Source organism: Cannabis sativa, chromosome 6, assembly GCF_029168945.1.
Source record: "Cannabis sativa cultivar Pink pepper isolate KNU-18-1 chromosome 6, ASM2916894v1, whole genome shotgun sequence".
Taxonomy (NCBI): Eukaryota; Viridiplantae; Streptophyta; class Magnoliopsida; order Rosales; family Cannabaceae; genus Cannabis; species Cannabis sativa.
In genome coordinates, this window is record NC_083606.1 from 30,484,954 (window position 1) to 30,503,987 (window position 19,034).

At 33.3% G+C, this 19,034-nt stretch overlaps 1 protein-coding gene across 1 annotated transcript; it reads right to left on the bottom strand.

Annotated features, from left to right (window-relative positions):
- Positions 1-7,561: 7,561 nt before the first annotated feature.
- Positions 7,562-14,033, bottom strand: LOC115695038 (myosin tail region-interacting protein MTI1-like). The gene is made up of 4 exons (XM_030622136.1): positions 13,924-14,033; positions 10,728-11,046; positions 7,904-8,833; positions 7,562-7,825 (listed from the first exon to the last, which is right to left on the bottom strand). The coding sequence occupies exons 1-4, from the start codon at positions 14,031-14,033 to the stop codon at positions 7,562-7,564; spliced, it is 1,623 nt and encodes a 540-aa protein (XP_030477996.1).
- Between the last annotated feature and the right edge of the window lie 5,001 nt (positions 14,034-19,034).

Here is a 19,034-nt window from a genome sequence, read left to right on the forward strand (position 1 = left end):
TGAGTGATCTGCAGCCTATATCTTTGTGTAATGTCCTTTACAAAATTATTTCTAAGGTGATTGCGAATCGCCTTAAAGTAGTTTTGCCAAATGTAATTTCTCCAACTCAATCTGCATTTATCCATGGACGTTTAATCTCGGATAACATTATGATAGCTTTTGAAGTCATGCATTATCTGAAGAGGAAACATAAGGGTAAGGAGGGATATATGGCTTTGAAACTGGATCTAAGCAAAGCTTATGACAGAGTTGAATGGGGTTTTCTTAGAGCAATGATGGAAAAAATGGCCTTCGCCACTCGTTTTGTGGACCTTGTTTTGGCTACGGTTAACTCAGTGAAGTACAAAATTGTTCATGGTGGTCATGTGTCAGATTCTTTTGTGCCAGGAAGGGGTATTCGTCAAGGGGATCCTTTATCTCCTTATCTTTTTCTCATCTGTGCTGAGGGTTTTACTTCTCTCATCAAGAAGTTTGAAGTTGATGGTCTCTTGAAGGGATGTAAGGTTGCGAATGGAGCACTTGTAATATCACACATGCTATTTGCTGATGATAGCTATGTCTATTGTCGTGCTAATGAGAGGGAAGCTTCTAATGTTCTGCGTCTCCTTCAATTGTTTAAACGGATACTGGGCAGCAGGTGAATTTTACCAAGTCTTCAATCTTCTTCAACTCTAATACTCCTCTTGTTATCCATGAAAGAATGTGCTCGATGATGAGAATGCCCATGGCAGATGAACAAAGTACTTACTTGGGCCTCCCTTGTACTATGGGGAGAAATAAAGATGCAATATTGGGTTTTCTCAAGGATAAGATGCTCAAGCGAATACAGAGTTGGGAGGGTCGTTTGTTATCAAAGGCTGGCCGTGAGGTTTTGCTCAAAACGGTTGCTCAAGCTTTGCCAACCTATGTGATGTTGGTGTTTCTTCTACCGATTAAGACGGTTTCACACCTTGAGAGCTTAATGTCAAAGTATTGGTGGGGGTCCTCTAATAATAGAACAAAAGGTGTCAGTTGGTTTAGTTGGCGGCGGCTTTGTAGAAGCAAGAATTCAGGTGGGCTTGGCTTTCGTAATTTGCGAGATTACAATCTTTCCTTATTAGGAAAGCAGGGGTGGCGTCTTCTTTTGTATGAAGACTCTCTTGTGGGATGCGTTTACAAGGCCCGTTACTTTCCAAATGGTAATTTCCTTACGGCAGAGATAGGTCCTAACCCAAGTTTTATTTGGTGGAGTGTGTTTGAATCCCAACAACTGGTTCGTCAGGGTGCTAGAAGGAGAATCAGGTCTGGTGTGTCTACCCTTGTGCTTAATGACCCTTGGCTGATTTTTGATGTGAATCCTTGTGTCATTTATGATCATCCGGTGTTGACTCATAGCAAGGTTTCGCAGTTGATGCACATCGATTGTAAGCAATGGGATCTTGAGGTCTTACATGATTTGTTTGACGCAAGAGATATTGATTTGATAATGTAGGTTCCTCTAAGTGATAGTGTTACTGTTGATTCTTGGTTTTGGGGTAAAGAGCCGAATGGGTTTTACTCGGTAGAGAGTTCCTACTGCTATCTCCAAGAGTTGAAAGGAGTATGGGGTCTTCAGTTGGAGTCTGAACTGTGGAGGGTTCTCTGGAATGTTAAAGTTCCCCCCAAGGTTCTTCACTTTGCTTGGAAAGCTATCTCGGGGTGTCTCCCAACTCGTACCCAATTACGTACAAAACATGTTCCTGTTGATCCTCGCTGTGTGTTTTGTAATTTTGATGAAGAAACCATTATTCATGTTTTGGTTGGTTTCCATTTTGCGCAATCATGTTGGCATAGGTCGGGTGTGGGGTTGCATTTTTCAACAGAAACTACCTTTGCCGATTGGTTTAAGGCGTTTCTGACAGGGGGTAGAGTGGCTTTGGTGGATGAGCTCTTGATGGTAGCTTGGGGTATTTGGAAAGCTCGAAATGAGCTTCTTTGGTTGGGTCGTTCTTCTCAGGCTGCGGATGTGGTTCGGGTGGCAAGATCGTGTCATTCTAGTTGGCTGTCGGCTCAAGAGAACAGGTTTGAACCGTTGTTGTTTGATGCTACGGTTGTTGGTAGTAGTGTTTGTTGGGTGAAGCCGCTTGCGGGGATGCTGAAAATCAACACTGATGGGGAAATTTTTTAAGCAACAAATCAATATGGTACATGCATGGTCATTAGAGATTGTCATGGGAAGTTAATCGAAGCTAGTTCCTCTTCGCATCCTGGGGTTTGTCGACCGGCTGTTGCTGAAGTTTTGAGCGTCAAGGAGGCCCTTAGTTGGTTGAAGTTGAAGAATTTGTCCAATGTGCTAGTTGAGACGGATTGTATTGCTGCTGTTCAAGCTCTTAGTAGCTCGGTTGCTCTTCCATCGGTCTTTGGTTTGTTTGTTCAGGAGTGTCAATTGGCTCTTTCTTCTTTAAATAATGTTTCTATTTGTCATTTTAAACGATCTGCTAACAAAGTCGCACATTGTGTTGCTCGCGGTGCTTGTTTTTGGTCTGATCGTCTTTTTACTGAGAGCGATGTTCCTTCGGCTCTTCAGTTTATTGTAATAGCGGATATTGCTGTTTAATGAATTACCTCAATATGGAAAACTTTTTTTTTTTTCCTTTTTTAATTTTTGGTACAACAACTCTAATGATTCACACTAATGTGTATTTAGTACATTTTTTTAATCAGTTTTTTTAATCGTTTTTAAATTTAAAAAGTGAAAATATTTTCTAAAATCATGTTCTATAAAACTGTTTTTACTTTTTAATTTTTCAATTAAGAATCTAAAAAAAATTACTTTCAATTTTTTTAATCAATATTTTGGGCTCTAACCCCAACTTAAACCTTAAAAACCAAACCTAGACTCGGTCTCGGACTTGGACCCGCTCCCGATCACGACCTCAAATACAACCTCAGACCTAACTTAATAAAATCAACAAATGAAATGAAAATAAAATTTACAAAATACACTTTTGTTTTTTGTTTTTCAAATTGAAATGCAAAATTAGTTATACAACACATTTTTGTTTTTCAAAAATAAAATTTTATTTTTTTTATTTTTATTTTTGTTATTAAAAAATTTAAAAATAAAAGTGTTACTAAATGCCATAAAATATTCTACAATGTAAATATATTTTACTTAAAAGATCTCGCATTTTATACTATTTACATTAATAATCCAAAATAATTAATTTATTAAATAATTAGTAAGAATTATATCAATTCAAAACTATTAGTAAAAATTTAAAATCTTAAAATAATTTAATAAAATATAACATTTATTAAATCAATTAAACACTATATTTTTATTAAAGAAAACTTTAAAGTTTTATAATGATCCTATTGTATTATATGCGACCATTTTAAAAATAAGCAAAAAATAATTATGTAAAAAAGAATTCTCCAACAATATCAAACATCTCAAGAATGTAAATATTTTCAAAATACTTAAAGTCTATATAGTCAATATTTTAATATTTGTCGTGGTTAAGATTCATCAATAATCAATTTGACTTTAAATTATTAATTTAATTAATATTATTTTTTTTATATCTAATAACATAGGTCTAGTAACCAAGTACACTAGAGCAAAACTCTACCATATTCTATTATGTAATAATATGTATATCTTACTAAAAAACATTTATACTTATCCATTTTTAATCAACCAAACACTTGTAATATTATTTATAATAATATAATATATAGATTAAATATATGTAATAAACTAATAAAATGTAACATATGACAATGTATATTAGTTGTCATTTTTTTATAATATTTGGAGAGTTACTTGTTACTATGAGTAACCTCCACCATTATCACCAACATTAAGAGTGTAAAAAGATGTTACACATCTTACTTTGAAATTCTTAACTCTTTAGTTGTTATGGTGTGCATGAGTTACATATCTTTATTGAGTCCATAACATGTGTATTATATATATGATGGAGATATAATATAATATACATATATATATTGTGAGATTAAATATATAGAAATACTTATTTTCTATGTATTTATATGAGACTAATACATACGTAATATATATTAGTAAGATTAAATATGTAGAAATAATTATTTCTATTTATTTATATGAGACATGTATATATAATATATATATTATAAGTATATAATATATATCATGCATGTATATTAAAGTATATATGTTATATGTATATGATATATACAACATATATATTTATATAATTAATATTCTGTATGTTACACATGAGATATTATTGATAATAACATACATAATATATTAATTAGCATAAAATTATTATTTGGGAGTTATAATTTTATGTATGGGAGTTATATATTAATAGTTATATATTAATTTATATTAATATATGAGTTATATAGCATGATAATAATATTGATAGTAGTATAATATTATTTATTACTATTGATGTGAAGATTATTATTATATATTGTGAATAAAGAGAATTTAGAATATCTTTTCCAATATTGATTTTGAGAAAAGAAATCGTGACTTGTAAGAAGTTACATTCTTTGATAATTGAAAGTGATAATTATCTCATTTTATGAGATTAAAAAAAGAGTGAACTATGAGAGTTACACTTATGAGAATTGTCTTGTCATAGGAAGAACAAATAGATTAAAAGTGAATCCAAACTTGTGAAATGAGCCATAAATTGGAAGAGCAATTTTAGATTCAAAGTAAATGAATCAATATTGATTCAAAAATTGTGAAAGGATAATAAAATTGAAGAAGCAATTTTGAATCTTAAATAATCAAAGTTGTTGAAAAACCGTGTTTTTGCAAATGTCAATTATATATATATGAAAGGGATATTGGCGGCTAAACTACCTGAACTTTACAGTTTGTAACACTTAGCCACAAAAATTGAATTTTTGGCGGCTAAACTACCTAAACCCTGGTTCCGTTTTGCTCTGCACACCTTCGTCCGAAAATCACAGTTAAGTGCCACGGTGGACTGTCACGTGTACACACTTGTACACGTGGCAAATTTTTAGTGGTCCACGTAATATTAAGTTTTAAAAATTAATTATAAATATTTTAAAAAAATTAAAAAATCAGATTAAAAAATTAAATTTTTTTTTTACTTTTTTTTTTCCTTTTTTTTTTCCTTTTTTTTTTTCTCTATTTCTTTCTATTTCTTCTGACAGAACCCCTCTTCCCTTACCTTTCTTCTTCTTCTTCTTCTGCCATTCTTCTTCTTCTTCCTCCGTCTTATTTTCTCCGGCGAGCTGAGATTCAGATTCAGATTTAGGATCAGGATTTTCATGGCCGTGTTTAGGAGGTCCCATTCCCATCTTTTGAATTACTTGTGGATTTTTCCATGATCACGTATGTCTTTTTTTCTTTTCATTGATTAATGAATCTCAACCTCAATCTCAATCTCTTACTGTAATCTTCAAAATAAGGAAAATGAATTTGGATTTTGAGGAAAAGGAACGATGATGGATCGAGAGAACAGTCATGGACCGAAAATGAAGGAGAACTATTCTCCAATTCTTACTAACCTTCAGTTTTTTTTTGTTATAATTTTTTTAAAATTAAAATATTTTTTTGGTACTATAATTTTATATTATTTGATTGGAGGGAGTTTATCCGTGGACCGTTGACCCTTTTGAGAAGGTCCGCCTGGCGTTACTGCGTAGCTCCAACACTTCCTTTGCCGACCAATGGTTCACCACTCGCCTCGCTCCTTGCATCCTCGCCACCTCCGTAGTCGCCATTGTAGTTGGAAACAAATACCTAACCACCACCGATGACGGCGTACGCGATCCAGCCTCCCTCCTCCGTGCGATCAAGAATCTCCACTCCGTTCTCCGTTCTCTGTCGAGAAGAAATAGAGAAAAAAAAAGGAAAAAAAAAGTAATTTTTTTAATCTGGTTTTTTATTTTTTTTAAATATTTATAATTATTTTTAAAATTAATATTACGTGGATCACTAAAAATTTGCCACGTGTACAAGTGTGTACACGTGGACAGTCCACTATGGCACTTAACTGTGATTTTTGGACGGAGGTGTGCAGAGCAAAACGAAACTAGGGTTTAGGTAGTTTAGTCGCCAAAAATTCAGTTTTTGTGGTTAAATGTTACAAACCGTAAAGTTCAGGTAGTTTAGCCGCCAATATCCCTATATGAAAATATAAAACTGTATATGTCTGCAGAAGCAGAAAGTAATTCTGTTACTGCAGAAACCAGTTTTGCAGTGACAAAACAGAACAACAAAATATAAAATATTTGCAGAAAAATAAATAACTTGACACAAGAGATTTATACGTGGTATCAGTGTTCTCCCGAACACTCCTAATCCACGGGGCCACGCCCAGAGAATGAAATCAATTAATAAAGTATCAAAATTACAAAGACAATTGACTTAAACAAGTTTAGACTCCCTCTAAAGTATTGCCACAATCTTTTGTAATCCACTTTATGAATCTGAATTCTGAAACACCTTCAAGCCCGAAATTGCTTCGTCTTTGAAGTGTGAGTGCTTACTTCCTCCCGAAGTAAGGCTTCAACAAGTCTTCTCGCGAAGACCAAAGTGCTTACTTCCTCCCGAAGTAAGGCTTCATCAAGTCTTCTCCCAAAGACCACTATCTTGTTCAATCAAGTTGTTCTTCACAAACTCTAGGACAGAGTAAGAACAGAAATAAACAACTAGAACCTAGATGAACAACTAGGCTCTCACAAAACAAAGAAACTCTCTTCTCTCAAATAAGATAAGTGTAAAAAATGAATATTGGAAGAGCTAATTCGAATGGCTGCTCTCTAGGCTCTATTTATAGAACATAGAAACCTTAGAGACAGTCACAAGATTGAATCTACAGCTGTACAAAAACTTTCCTAAGAAAACACGATCTGCAGCATCAGATTTGGATGCTGACGCAGCAGATCAGACCAGAAACTGGAAACTTGCTATAATCGGGTCCGATCCTCTATTAATACTTGATTCCTGCCAAAAATAGATTAGATATTCTGATTGTATCAAGATACAATTGAAATCAATAAGGAAAAGGCAATAATCAAAGTTTCCTTAAAAAGGACCACTTTCCATAAGAGAATTGATTCTCTTACAAGAAGTTTCCAAACAAAGGAAAGTCCAGCTTAAAAGTGCAACTTTCCTAAGAAAGAAAAGAGCAACTAAAACCGAAAACACAAGGTAAGAAATCGGGTATGTATGCAAAACAATCTTACCATAAATGAAAAAATATTTTGTCAACTAACTTGCCAAAAAAGGACTTTACAATCTCCCCCTTTGGCACTTTAGATGAACAAAATATTTTTTAACACTAAGTACCTGCAAATTAAAGTTACCCATAACAATAACTACTCTCCCTGAGTAACACAATCGAAAACCAAAAATAACAAAATAAACATGCTAACTTTTAAACTAAAAGGTTCACAAGTACCACACACAACTCCCCCTGGAAAAAGGGTCCAGAGTTGGTCCAAACAAACAGTTAAAAATCAAAATACTACTCCCCCTTTTTGTTTATCTAAGGGCCAAAGATAACAAACAAGAAAATATAGTAATATGTCCAACAAAAGCAAAGAAAGAAAAAAAAACTTAGTCTCTGTAAAGCTTGACCAAGGTGGACAGCTGCTTTGACATCTCTTGCTGAACTTCCTCCATGGCACCAAGACGATTGTTCACCAGCTGAACCTCATTCTTGACCTCCTGGATTTCTGCAGAAGCAGAATTCAAGCTTGCAGCAGCAGCAGCACCAGCTTTAGGCCTCTTTTGAAAAACTCCATCAAAATACTCCGAGGGTTGGAATGGTGTTCCAGTCAATGAAGGCTCAAGAGTTTCATGAGATTGGGCCACATTTTTCTAAGAGGACAAAACCTTAAAGATTAAATTTGGAAGCACAAGCTTAAAAGTTGGCTTTTTACCTCTTCGAAATGAGACAATTTGGTTCAAAATGTGGGAGGCCAAGTCAATAGATGCTCCTGAGGTGATACGGTAGAGGAATGAGGCCACATCTTGAGACACCACAGTCTTGTTTGAGTTTGGAACACAATTGCTAAGAGCAAATCGCATGAGAGATGCATGAGCAAATGTGAGATGTGTGATGCGAAGACTCTCCCCAGATTTCCGTTCTGCCCGTGCACCAGTGAGTTCAGTGAGCATCAATTGGCGATCCATAGACATTATGGCATTTGGGACATTCTCTGGCAGTTGCAAGGCTTGAGATATGTCTTTTTTAGAAAAGGAAAACCAATGTCCTCTAACATACACTTTTCGATAAAGTCGAGAATTCTCATCAAGAAAATCATCAGATAAATTAGCATTGAAATCTTTAACAATATTTGCAATGTACCCTTTGAAACCAGATAGAGTGTTCTCCCATTGATGGCATTGAATGAATTTAACAATTCCATACACACTATGAGCATGCAAATCATAATTCCTTTCACTCTCAAACTTTCGAGTTGCATACAAATTCCAATCACGCTCATTATCACGATAATAGAAACGAGGACAATAGGAAAGAGATGTAGGAATGTTACCAGGAGAGGATTCCTTCATTGGCTGCTTGCCTTTGGCAGCAGCAGAAGCCTTTGCTGCTGAAGAGGATAGAGCAGGAGTGGAAGCAGATTTGGTCAAGGGAGGCTCTGGCTCGAGTTCAGTTTCCTCACTGTCTGAGGAAACTCCAATGTCCTTTGGAATCTCCTTCTCATAATGGAGAGAAATGAATTTATCAGAGGAGACTTCCATTGGTTCTTCTTCTTCTGAACTCGAAGAAACCGAAGGTGGACTCGTCTTAAGCTTCTTGGCTGGAGGTGCTGGCTTGTCACGACTTCGAGAAGATCGAAGTTCCTTCTCAACAGAAGCTTGCTGTGTTGGGTTTTATGCCCTAAATAAAACTCCATTTCAATGTAATCTATTTTATTCAACATCAATAAAGAAACAGAAGTATTTTTCATTCATTTGTGTATGTTTTGGTTCACCTTATCAATTTCTTGTCTATTTGATTTATAAATTCATCTGAAACCCTTTTCACATACTTGATCCTGTTTACTGTGTTGTCAACACTTTGGAAAGTAAACATGACTATGTGAATAAACTTTCCTAGATTTATCACACACAGGGTTTTACTGATATGATAATCTACCACAAGAGTTTACTTGCATTTGGAGAAATGCTAAGTTCTTTCCAGAACATTGGTTAAAGTAAAGCTCAGGTTGGATGCATGGAGTATGCATCGGAAGGGACCGATATTGAACTTTGACTTAGATTTATTAAACTTACCGTAAAATCTATTCAAGTCAATATCGCCTAGTTGATGCTAGATCAAATGATCTGAATCCTGTTATGATTAGGCTCAATCTCAGGAGGCTATTCGTGTTCTTTGATTTGTTAGTTAAGCCTACTTTTAGATCACGGTGATACGTACATTTTGGGAACACGGTAGTGCAATTGAGTGGGAGCGCTAACATAAACATGGAATCTATAGCTTCTATCTGGCGAATAGTAAGTAAAGGATGATCCCCTTCGAGCTTGACCAAACGAAAATAAATGGTGGAGTACTCATTTCACATAAGCTGAAATATCATTTATACGGGGTTAAGTGTTTTAAGGATAAAATACATAGCAGGGTGTAACGGTAATCTAATCCCTTTATAGTGTAGATCATTCATATAGAGGATCATTGATCAAATTAGGATTATAACAATGGATAACTAATGATGTGTCTATATGGTGGAACATATAGAGCATTCTATATACTGAGAGTGCAATTCTAAGTTCTATGCGTGGATTCAACGAAGAATTAATAAGTCAGTGAATTTAGGTAATAAATTCTTTATCTGCTTATTGAAAGCTCGATTATATAGACCCATGGTCCCCCCACTAGTTGAGATAATATTGCTTGTAAGACTCATATAATTGGTTTTGATTAATCAATTACAATTCTCAAATTAGACTATGTCTATTTGTGATTTTTTCACTAAGTAAGGGCAAAATTGTAAAGAAATAGTTTTAGGGGCATATTTGTTAATTATGATACTTTGTATGGTTCAATGAATAAATATAATAAATGACAATATTATTTAATAATTATTTATAGTTATTAAATAGTTAGAATTGGCATTTAAATGGTTGAATTAGAAAATTGACGTTTTTGAGAAAATCAGATGCAAAAGTGATAAAATTGCAAAATTGCAAAAAGTGAGGCTCAAATCCATACTGCCATGGCCGGCCACTTTTATAGGAATTATCCTGTGATATTTTCATTATTTTAATGCCAAATAATTCAAACCTAACCCTAGTGGAATGCTATAAATAGATAGTGAAGGCTTCAAGAAAATTACACTTTTCATTCTAGAAAAACCCGAGCCTCTCTCTCTCTCTACCTTGGCCACCCACTCCCTCTCTCTCTTCTTCCTTAAGATTTCGAAACACTTAGTGATTAGAGTAGTGCCCACACACAGCAAGTGATACCTCAATCATAGTGAGGAAGATCGTGAAGAAAGACTTTCAGCAAGAAGGAGTTTCAGCACTAAAGAATCAGAGAAAGAGATCCAAGTTCAGATCTTGATAATACTTTGCGACAGAAAGGATACAAGGGTTAGAGATCTGAACGGAAGGAGTCATATTATTCCGGTGCACCCAATGTAAGGTTTACTAAACTTTATATGTGTTTATTTCATAGTTTTAGAAAGTTCATATTTAGGGTGTTAATCAACATACTTGTGAGTAGATCTAAGATCCTGGTAAAATAATTTCCAACATGCTGGGCACGAGTGCGAGTTGAAGGACCAGTTGGAGTAGAAGCAGGAACTGATGCAGCAGGAGGAGAAACTGCAGCAGGTGGAGGAGATTCCTTTGAAGATGAAGACGATGAAGTCCAGGTTTTGTATGGGCGCACAGATTTTCGAGCCACTTGCTTAGGAAATCGTTTTGGCTTCTCGGGCTGAGATTCACGCTGAGGAAGTGATGAGTCTCCTTTTTTTGCAGCAGCAGGAGGCACGGTTGAGGCAGCAGGAGGAGGATTCGAGGGGGTTGCATCGGTTTCAACCACCTTTTTGCGATGCCCTAGGTTCTTTGTTCTAACCATAGTGATTTGAGAGACACAATGAACAGCAAACAAACAAGAAAAACAAAGAGATAGAATCAGGTAGGTGGTGAGAATGATTGACAAAAATTGGTTTAAATAAACATGGGTGAGTTGAGCAAGAAGGAAACCAATTTCAAAATTTTGAGTAGCCACCAGCCCATGACTACAAAAGGAAACCGCCCACTCTTGCATAAATATTCCCCTTTCCCCCGTTTTTTTTAAAAAAAAAATAAATAAAAGGAAACTAGAATAACCAACATTATTTCCAAAAATAAGACAATCTTTCAAGATTAAAAACATATTACCATATAAAAGATCAATCTTTAAATGGAAACATATCAAAATAAATCAATGAAGAATAAATATTGATACTTACCAATTAAGCACAAAATTTCCTTAGCCCATGAATCAAGTCACCAACGCCTCCCTCTCTTTATTTTCTATTTTTTTTTATTATTTTTAAAGAACCGAAAATAAAATAAAAAATGTACAATAAATATAAGGAATTCTAAACAAAGCAATTTAATCAAAAATCATTACAAGTGACAAAAATACATGTTATGCTTTCAAAAGAGAATAACTAATTAGTATCTCAAGAACAAATCATACTTAATTGATGTTGAGGAAAAAGATATGCATGTTACTATAAATTGTGAAGCAGGATTTTTAATTTATTTTAGTAGAGGAGACTTACAGAATTGAACACACTTGTCAGACATAAGTGTGTGCAGTAAAAATAGGATAATTGTCCTTGGCAAGATTTTTTATTTTCGCCTTTTTCAATTTGATCCCGCAACTGGATGCTATCACACCATAATGAAGGTAGCCCTTTTCTATGGTAGTGCATCCTCATCATAGTTGCTAATTACAATGTTCCAGCTTACTCAAAAGATGGCTTTCACACCTCAGTATGGGTAGCTCTATTCCAGTAAGGGGCCTGACAAGTAACTGAAAAAAAAATCGCTCAACTTTGTATAAGAACATTATTTAATCCCAGACACAAATAAAACGTAACATGAACCTTTTAGCTCAACTTCATAAAGTATGATAAGCAAGAGATCCTAACTAATTATAATCCAAAAGCATAAACATAATTTGTCAAACTAGAATGAAGGAAGATTAAATGCTAGTAAAGAAAAACTTAACAATATTGTACAAAAATATGAACAAGAGAGATTTAGACAATGCAAACTCCCAAAGACTTTCTAAGGAAGTCAAAGCGACTTGAGTCTAGGGCCTTGGTAAAAATATCAGCTAATTGTTTTTCAGTATCAACATATTCTAATTGCAAAGATTTATTTTCAAAAAGTTCCCTGATAAAGTGATGCCTTATATCAATGTATTTTGTTTTAGAATGTTGAACATGATTTTTGGAAATATTTATGGCACTAGTGTTATCACAAAAGATAGTTAAAACACCCAATTCGAATCCATAATCAATCAACATTTGTTTTAACCATAACAATTGAGTACAACAACTGCCAGCAACAATGTACTCAGCTTCGGCTGTGGACAATGAAAAGGATTTTGTTTCTTGCTATGCCAAGAAACTAAGTTATTTCCAAGAAAGAAACAACCTCCACTTGTACTCTTTCGATCATCAGCATTGCCTGCCCAATCTGCATCACTAAAACAAGCAAGATTAGAATTAGTATCTTTAGAATACCAAATTCCATAATCAAGAGTACTATTAACATATCAAATAATCCTTTTTACAGCAGAGACATGAGATTCCATAGGATTACTTTGATATCTAGCACAAACACCAACACTGTAACAAATATCTGGACGACTAGCAGTTAAATACAATAGACTTCCAATCATACTTCGATAAAGAGTAGTGTCTACCTTTACTCCATTCTCATCTTTTGTCAATTTCAAAGCGGTGCTCATTGGAGTACTTACCTGCTTAGACGACTTAGACCAAATTTCTTGACAAGGTTCTTAGCATACTTACTTTGAGATACAAATGTACCTCCTTCCATTTGTCTAACTTGAAGACCCAAAAAGAAAGTAAGCTCGCCAACCATGCTCATTTCAAATTCACTCTTCATTTGGTCAACAAAAACCTGCACTTCATGGTTAGATGTAGAACTAAAAACTATATCATCAACATAAATTTGAGCAATGATAAAATCAGATTTTATATGCTTGATGAAAAGAGTTTTATCCACACTACCTCTTTGATAATCATGAGAAAGTAAAAATTGAGTTAACATTTTATACCAAGCACGAGGAGCTTGTTTCAGACCATACAAAGCTTTTTCAAGCTTGTACACATGGTCTGGAAATTGAGGATCTTCGAATCCTTTTGGTTGCTCAACATAAACTTCCTCACTCAAAATACCATTTAAGAAGGCAGATTTTACATCCATTGAAACAATTTAATATCCAAAATACAAGCAATACACAAAAGTAAATGAATTGATTCTAATCTTGCAACAGGAGCAAAAGTTTCATCAAAATCAATACCTTCTACCTGTGTGTATCCTTGTGCCACCAATCGGGCCTTATTTCTCACAATTGTACCGAACTCATCACTTTTATTTTAAAGATCCACTTTGTTCCAATTATATTGATACCTTTTGGTCTTCGAACAGAAATCCATACCTTGTTGCGAACAAATTGATTGAGTTCCTCTTGCATTGCATTGAGCCATTCTTCAAAAGTCATGGCCTCCTTCACATTTTTCGGTTCATATTGAGAAACAAAATAAAGAAAGCTAATCAAATTAACATACCTTATTCGGGTTACCATGCTTTCTTCAGGATTTCCAAGAATGAGATCTTTTGGATGATTCAGTTTAACTCTGGTGCTTGGTTCCTTCTGGATAGAATCAGTGATGATGTTTGAATGAGTCGAGATAGACGATTCTGGTTCTCCAGTCTCAGTTGCAGCAGTAGATTCATCATTTGCATTATCAGAATTGGGTTCTGCTACATCAGAATCTACTTTTGCTGCTTCTAGAGGAGTATCCATAAAACTATCTATCTTGGCTTCTGTGGAAAACTCTGAAAAATCTTTAAAATCATCAACAACCACATTAGCTGATTCCAAAACAGTTTGAGTTCTCATGTTGTAAACATGATAAGCTCTACTGTTTAAGGAATATCCAATAAAAATACCAACATCACTTTTTGTTGAATAAAATGGATTACATTGAAATGAAGTTTTATTTAGGGCATAAAAGAATTAATAAGTCAGTGAATTTAGGTTATAAATTCTTGATCTGCTTATTGGAAGCTCGGTTATATAGACCCATGGTCCCCCCACTAGTTGAGACAATATTACTTTAAGACTCATTTAATTGGTTTTGATTAATCAATTATAATTCTCAAATTAGACTATGTCTATTTGTGAATTTTTCACTAAGTAAGGGTGAAATTGTAAAGAAAGAGTTTTTAGGGCATATTTGTTAATTATGATACTTTGTATGGTTCAATTAATAAATATGATAAATGACAATATTATTTAATAATTATTTATAGTAATTAAATACTTAGAATTGGCATTTAAATGGTTGAATTTGAAAATTGGCGTTTTTGGGAAAATGAGATGCAAAAATGATAAAACTGTAAAATTGCAAAAGTGAGGCCCAAATCCATATAGCCATGGCCGGCCACTTTTATAGGCATTATCATATGATATTTTCATTATTTTAATGCCAAATAATTCAAACCTAACCCTATGTGGAATGCTATAAATAGATAGTGAAGGCTTCAGGAAATTTACACTTAACTTTCACTTCTAGTTTCCTTCAGAGAAAAACCTGAGCCTTCTGTTTCTAAACCCTAGCCGCCACCTATACCCTCTTCTTCTTCCTTGAATAATTTCGAACCTCTTAGTGATAGAGTAGTGCCCACACACAGCAAGTGATACCTCAATCATAGTGAGGAAGATCGTGAAGAAAGACATTCAACAAGAAGAAGATTCAACACTGAAGAAAGAAGAGAAAGAGATCCAAGTTCAGATCTATGATAATACTCTGCGACAGAAAGGATACAAGGGTTAGAGATCTGAACGACAGGAGATATTTTATTTCGCTGCACCCAATGTAAGGTTTCTCATACTTTATATGTGTTTAATTTATAATCGTTTTAGAAGTTCATAGTTAGGGTGTTAATCAACATACTTGTGAGTAGATATAAGATCCTGCTAAAATAATTTCTAACAACTGGTATCAGAGCCATGGGAATTGATTTTCTTGCAAGAAATTTGGACTTAAAATGATTTGTTTGTGTTTTGGATGGTATCATATTGTTTTGTGTGTTGTATGATGATTGATTGATGTTTATGAATTTTCGTGAAAAATAATTGAATATCTGTTTTTGGAATTATTTTTATTGGATATTTTGGAAAAAATTAAGCAATTTACTTTTTACAGAACTCAATTTCGATTTAATTTGAATTAGTTATGATTTTTTGAAGTTTCGAAAAATATCAGGGAGGTGTCACTCACCTATGCGCGCGCATGAGGGGTTTCCCTGAGACAACACGCGAGCGAACATCATTTCTGTCGGAAGAAATGCCCCTACGCGCGCGGAATAGGCTTCATGCAGCCTCCTGCGCCTGCGTTTCTCGGTCCATTCCCTTGATGAGCGCGAGCGGACAGTATGCAATGCATACTGTCCGTATAGCTCGCAATTTTTTTTTCGTTTTTCTTCGTTTTTTCATGCTATTTCATGGAATTAACTTTCGATTTTTTGTGTAGTTTTGTATTTTTATTTTGACTTTTCAATTTTCAAATCTAATATCAGAAATAAATTAATTTGAATTTTTTAAATTTAATTTTAGATATTAGTGTAATTTGAATTTGAAAACAAGTAAAAATCTATCTTTTTGCTTGATTTTATATCTTATTTTTAAATTTGATTATTTTATCTTATTTTTAAATTTAAAGGTCAGATATTAAATATTTTTTAAATTATTTGACCTTATTTAAATTTAAAATAAGATTACTATAATCATGTAATTTTAAATAGAAGTAAGATATTTTGCTACCTTTTAAATTTGGTTATTTTTTATTTAAATTAAATTATAATATCTGAAAAAATATTTTTTTTTTATTTTATATTTAATTTATAAAATAACTTTCAAAATTTAAAAGGTAGTTAGCAATTATTTTTTGAAATGATAGTTAGGTTAGTTGAAACCTATTTTTTCAAAAATTGTAGGTTTCATTTTAATTTTTTTTTATTTTATTCTTAAAAAAAGAAAAACCGAAATATATTTTTTTTAATATTTAATTATTTTCGAAATTTTATTTAAAATTAAATAATTCCTACATCCAACTATCCAAATTCATCTTATTACAGGAGTATGTGTTTTAGCTTGTATGTAAGTTTTATAAAACCTATTATTGCTTGATCTAAATTGCCATGGTTAACTTGTTGACAAATCCAATGATCTGATTTTAACCCATGGTTCAATTGTCAATAGGTCAAGTAAATAATTTGTAACAGGTAAATTTTACAATCTTCTTTCATCTGTGTATGACCTAGCAACATGATAGGATCCATCCAAATGTGTGCCTGTGTGAGCCTATATGTTTAATTTTGTTATAGATGCATATAGGTTTTTGTTGCTAAATAAAATATCATAGTTTTTGATAGATTTTGTTTAGGCCCATTTAGTTTTTAGGCCTATTCAATTAATAACAGTTGTTCATTTTAAGGTTAAATTCCTCTCTTTTGGGCCTTGTGTGAGAGTTGGGGGCCAATAGAAGTGGGTACGACATACTGAACCCAGCTCCCCCTCACATGAACTACCCCAATTGTGAAGGCCCATTTGCCTGATTTGGATAACTGTACTAGGTTAATTAAATTAGTTTAACCTAATAAAATTGATTAGCAACATAATTAATTTTATTTATTTTGAAATTAATTTAAGAAAAAACATAGTTTAATGAATTATATTCTAAGCTAAACTATATGTATTTTCTTATATTTAATTAAATATAGAATTATAACCAACTAGATTCTTTCTGAAGCTTAATTTAATTTTTCATTAAATATTCTTATTTAAGTTGAAAATTAGTTATCTCTAACTAATCAACTTAAATCTGAATATCTTTTGAATTTCAAATTTCAAAATTAAGTTGACGAATTTTAGGAATTGGTTATTAAGATTCTTTAGATATTTTTTAAGTTGATATTTTTTCAAATATTAACTTAAAATGGAATATTTTCAAATTAAGTGGTTACAACTTAATTTTATATTTAATTAAATCTAATTTGAAAGATATTTAAGTTGATTTTTTAGATTCTTCTAAACAACTTAAACAAGATATTTTCAAATATGTTCCATTATTTTCGAATTTACTTTCGAATTTAAATAATAATTGAAATTTAATTAAAGTTGAATTTTTTTTAAACCAACTTTAATTTGTAATTTTTCATTATTATAATACGGAATAAATGATTAAATAAAATACATATTTTAAAATAATGAGCTTTAATCAAGAGACATTCGATCTCCATTGTTAGTTTTACATAGCTTTTGTTTTAGTGAGTAATCCTCCCTAATGGAGGAACGTTCATTAGCAAGTTAACCGTTTAATCTCGAAAGATAAGTAGCTTTGTAAGTGTTTTATATGGTATGGATCACCCTAATGGTGGCGACTATATTTGACTTACAAAATATGAAACAATGGTGGAAGCTCATAAGATAGAATTGCCTTGACTCTCACCTAAACGGGACAACGCTGAATTCCAATCTTGATCGAATAAAAGGTTGCTAGAATGATTATCATTTTAGATGAGTTGACAACTCTATTCAATGGATGATGCTTTGACTCTTGCCTAAACATAACACTGTATCAGTTTGTTGAAAACCTTGGAAAATAAACTATGTTAAATTTAGTATTTTTATAACATATGTGATTATTTGATTTTCTGAACATGTGTATGAATTTATGACCAAAACCTTACTTCTATTTTATTGATGTGTTGTAGTGCCAATATGAATAACCATCACCCCGATCCACTCCTAGTTAATATCTTAGCAAAAGAACTCTATAGTGTGAAAATGCATCCTGATAGTTGCATAAACTCGCACGTGTTGATGATGAATCTGAAGTTCCAAAAGGCAAATCTACTAGGAATTGATTTATCAAGAGAACAATGGGTACAATTCATTCTTAATAGTCTTCCTATGGAGTATAATGAATTTGTCGTTTCTTACATGATCAACAATTTCAACTCCTCCGACATGGACAAGCTCGAAGCAGAATTACGAGCCCACGAACAGAATCTGATTGCAATGGGACCTCCTGGGTTTGCAAATCTTAATCAGAGGAAAAGGATCAAGCATGAAAGCTCTAGCAAAGCTGCTTCTTCAAGTACAATTATCAGACATAATCTTCTATGTTCGAATTGTAATGAAAAGGGACATCAAGAAGAACGATGTCCCCGACTTCTAAACAATTCAAACGAAGGTAATGCTTTTGTCTTTGAATCATGTGTTTTAGAGAACGACAAATCCACTTGGATTGTTGATTCTGGGTCTACTAACCATGTATGCTCTTCATTGCAGCTGCTTGAAACTTGGGAAAATCTGCTTCCATAAGAGTTAAAGCATAAAGTTGGTAATGGCGAGTTAGTGTCGGTCCAAGCTAGAGGAAAAGCCCGCATCAAGTTTCAACAAAGATTTTTAATTTTAGAAAATGTTTTATTTATTCCAAACTTTAGTAGAAACTTGATTAGTGTCTCATGTTTGCAAACACAATCTTATATATTGAATTTTTCGAGTTCTTATTGTTCAATTTCTCGTAATGGATTTCAAATATGTGTTGCTTCCATGGAACAAGGGCTTTATGTTTTACTACCAAATACACAAATCTCACTAAATAGTGAACTTTTCAACTCTGTCTACGTCCTTCTGGGGATATGCTATACAGATGGAATGGTCGTACACCTAGTTTACGCCACTATAGAATTTGGGGGTGCCCTGCTCATGTCTTAAGAAAGAAAGAAGGCAAAC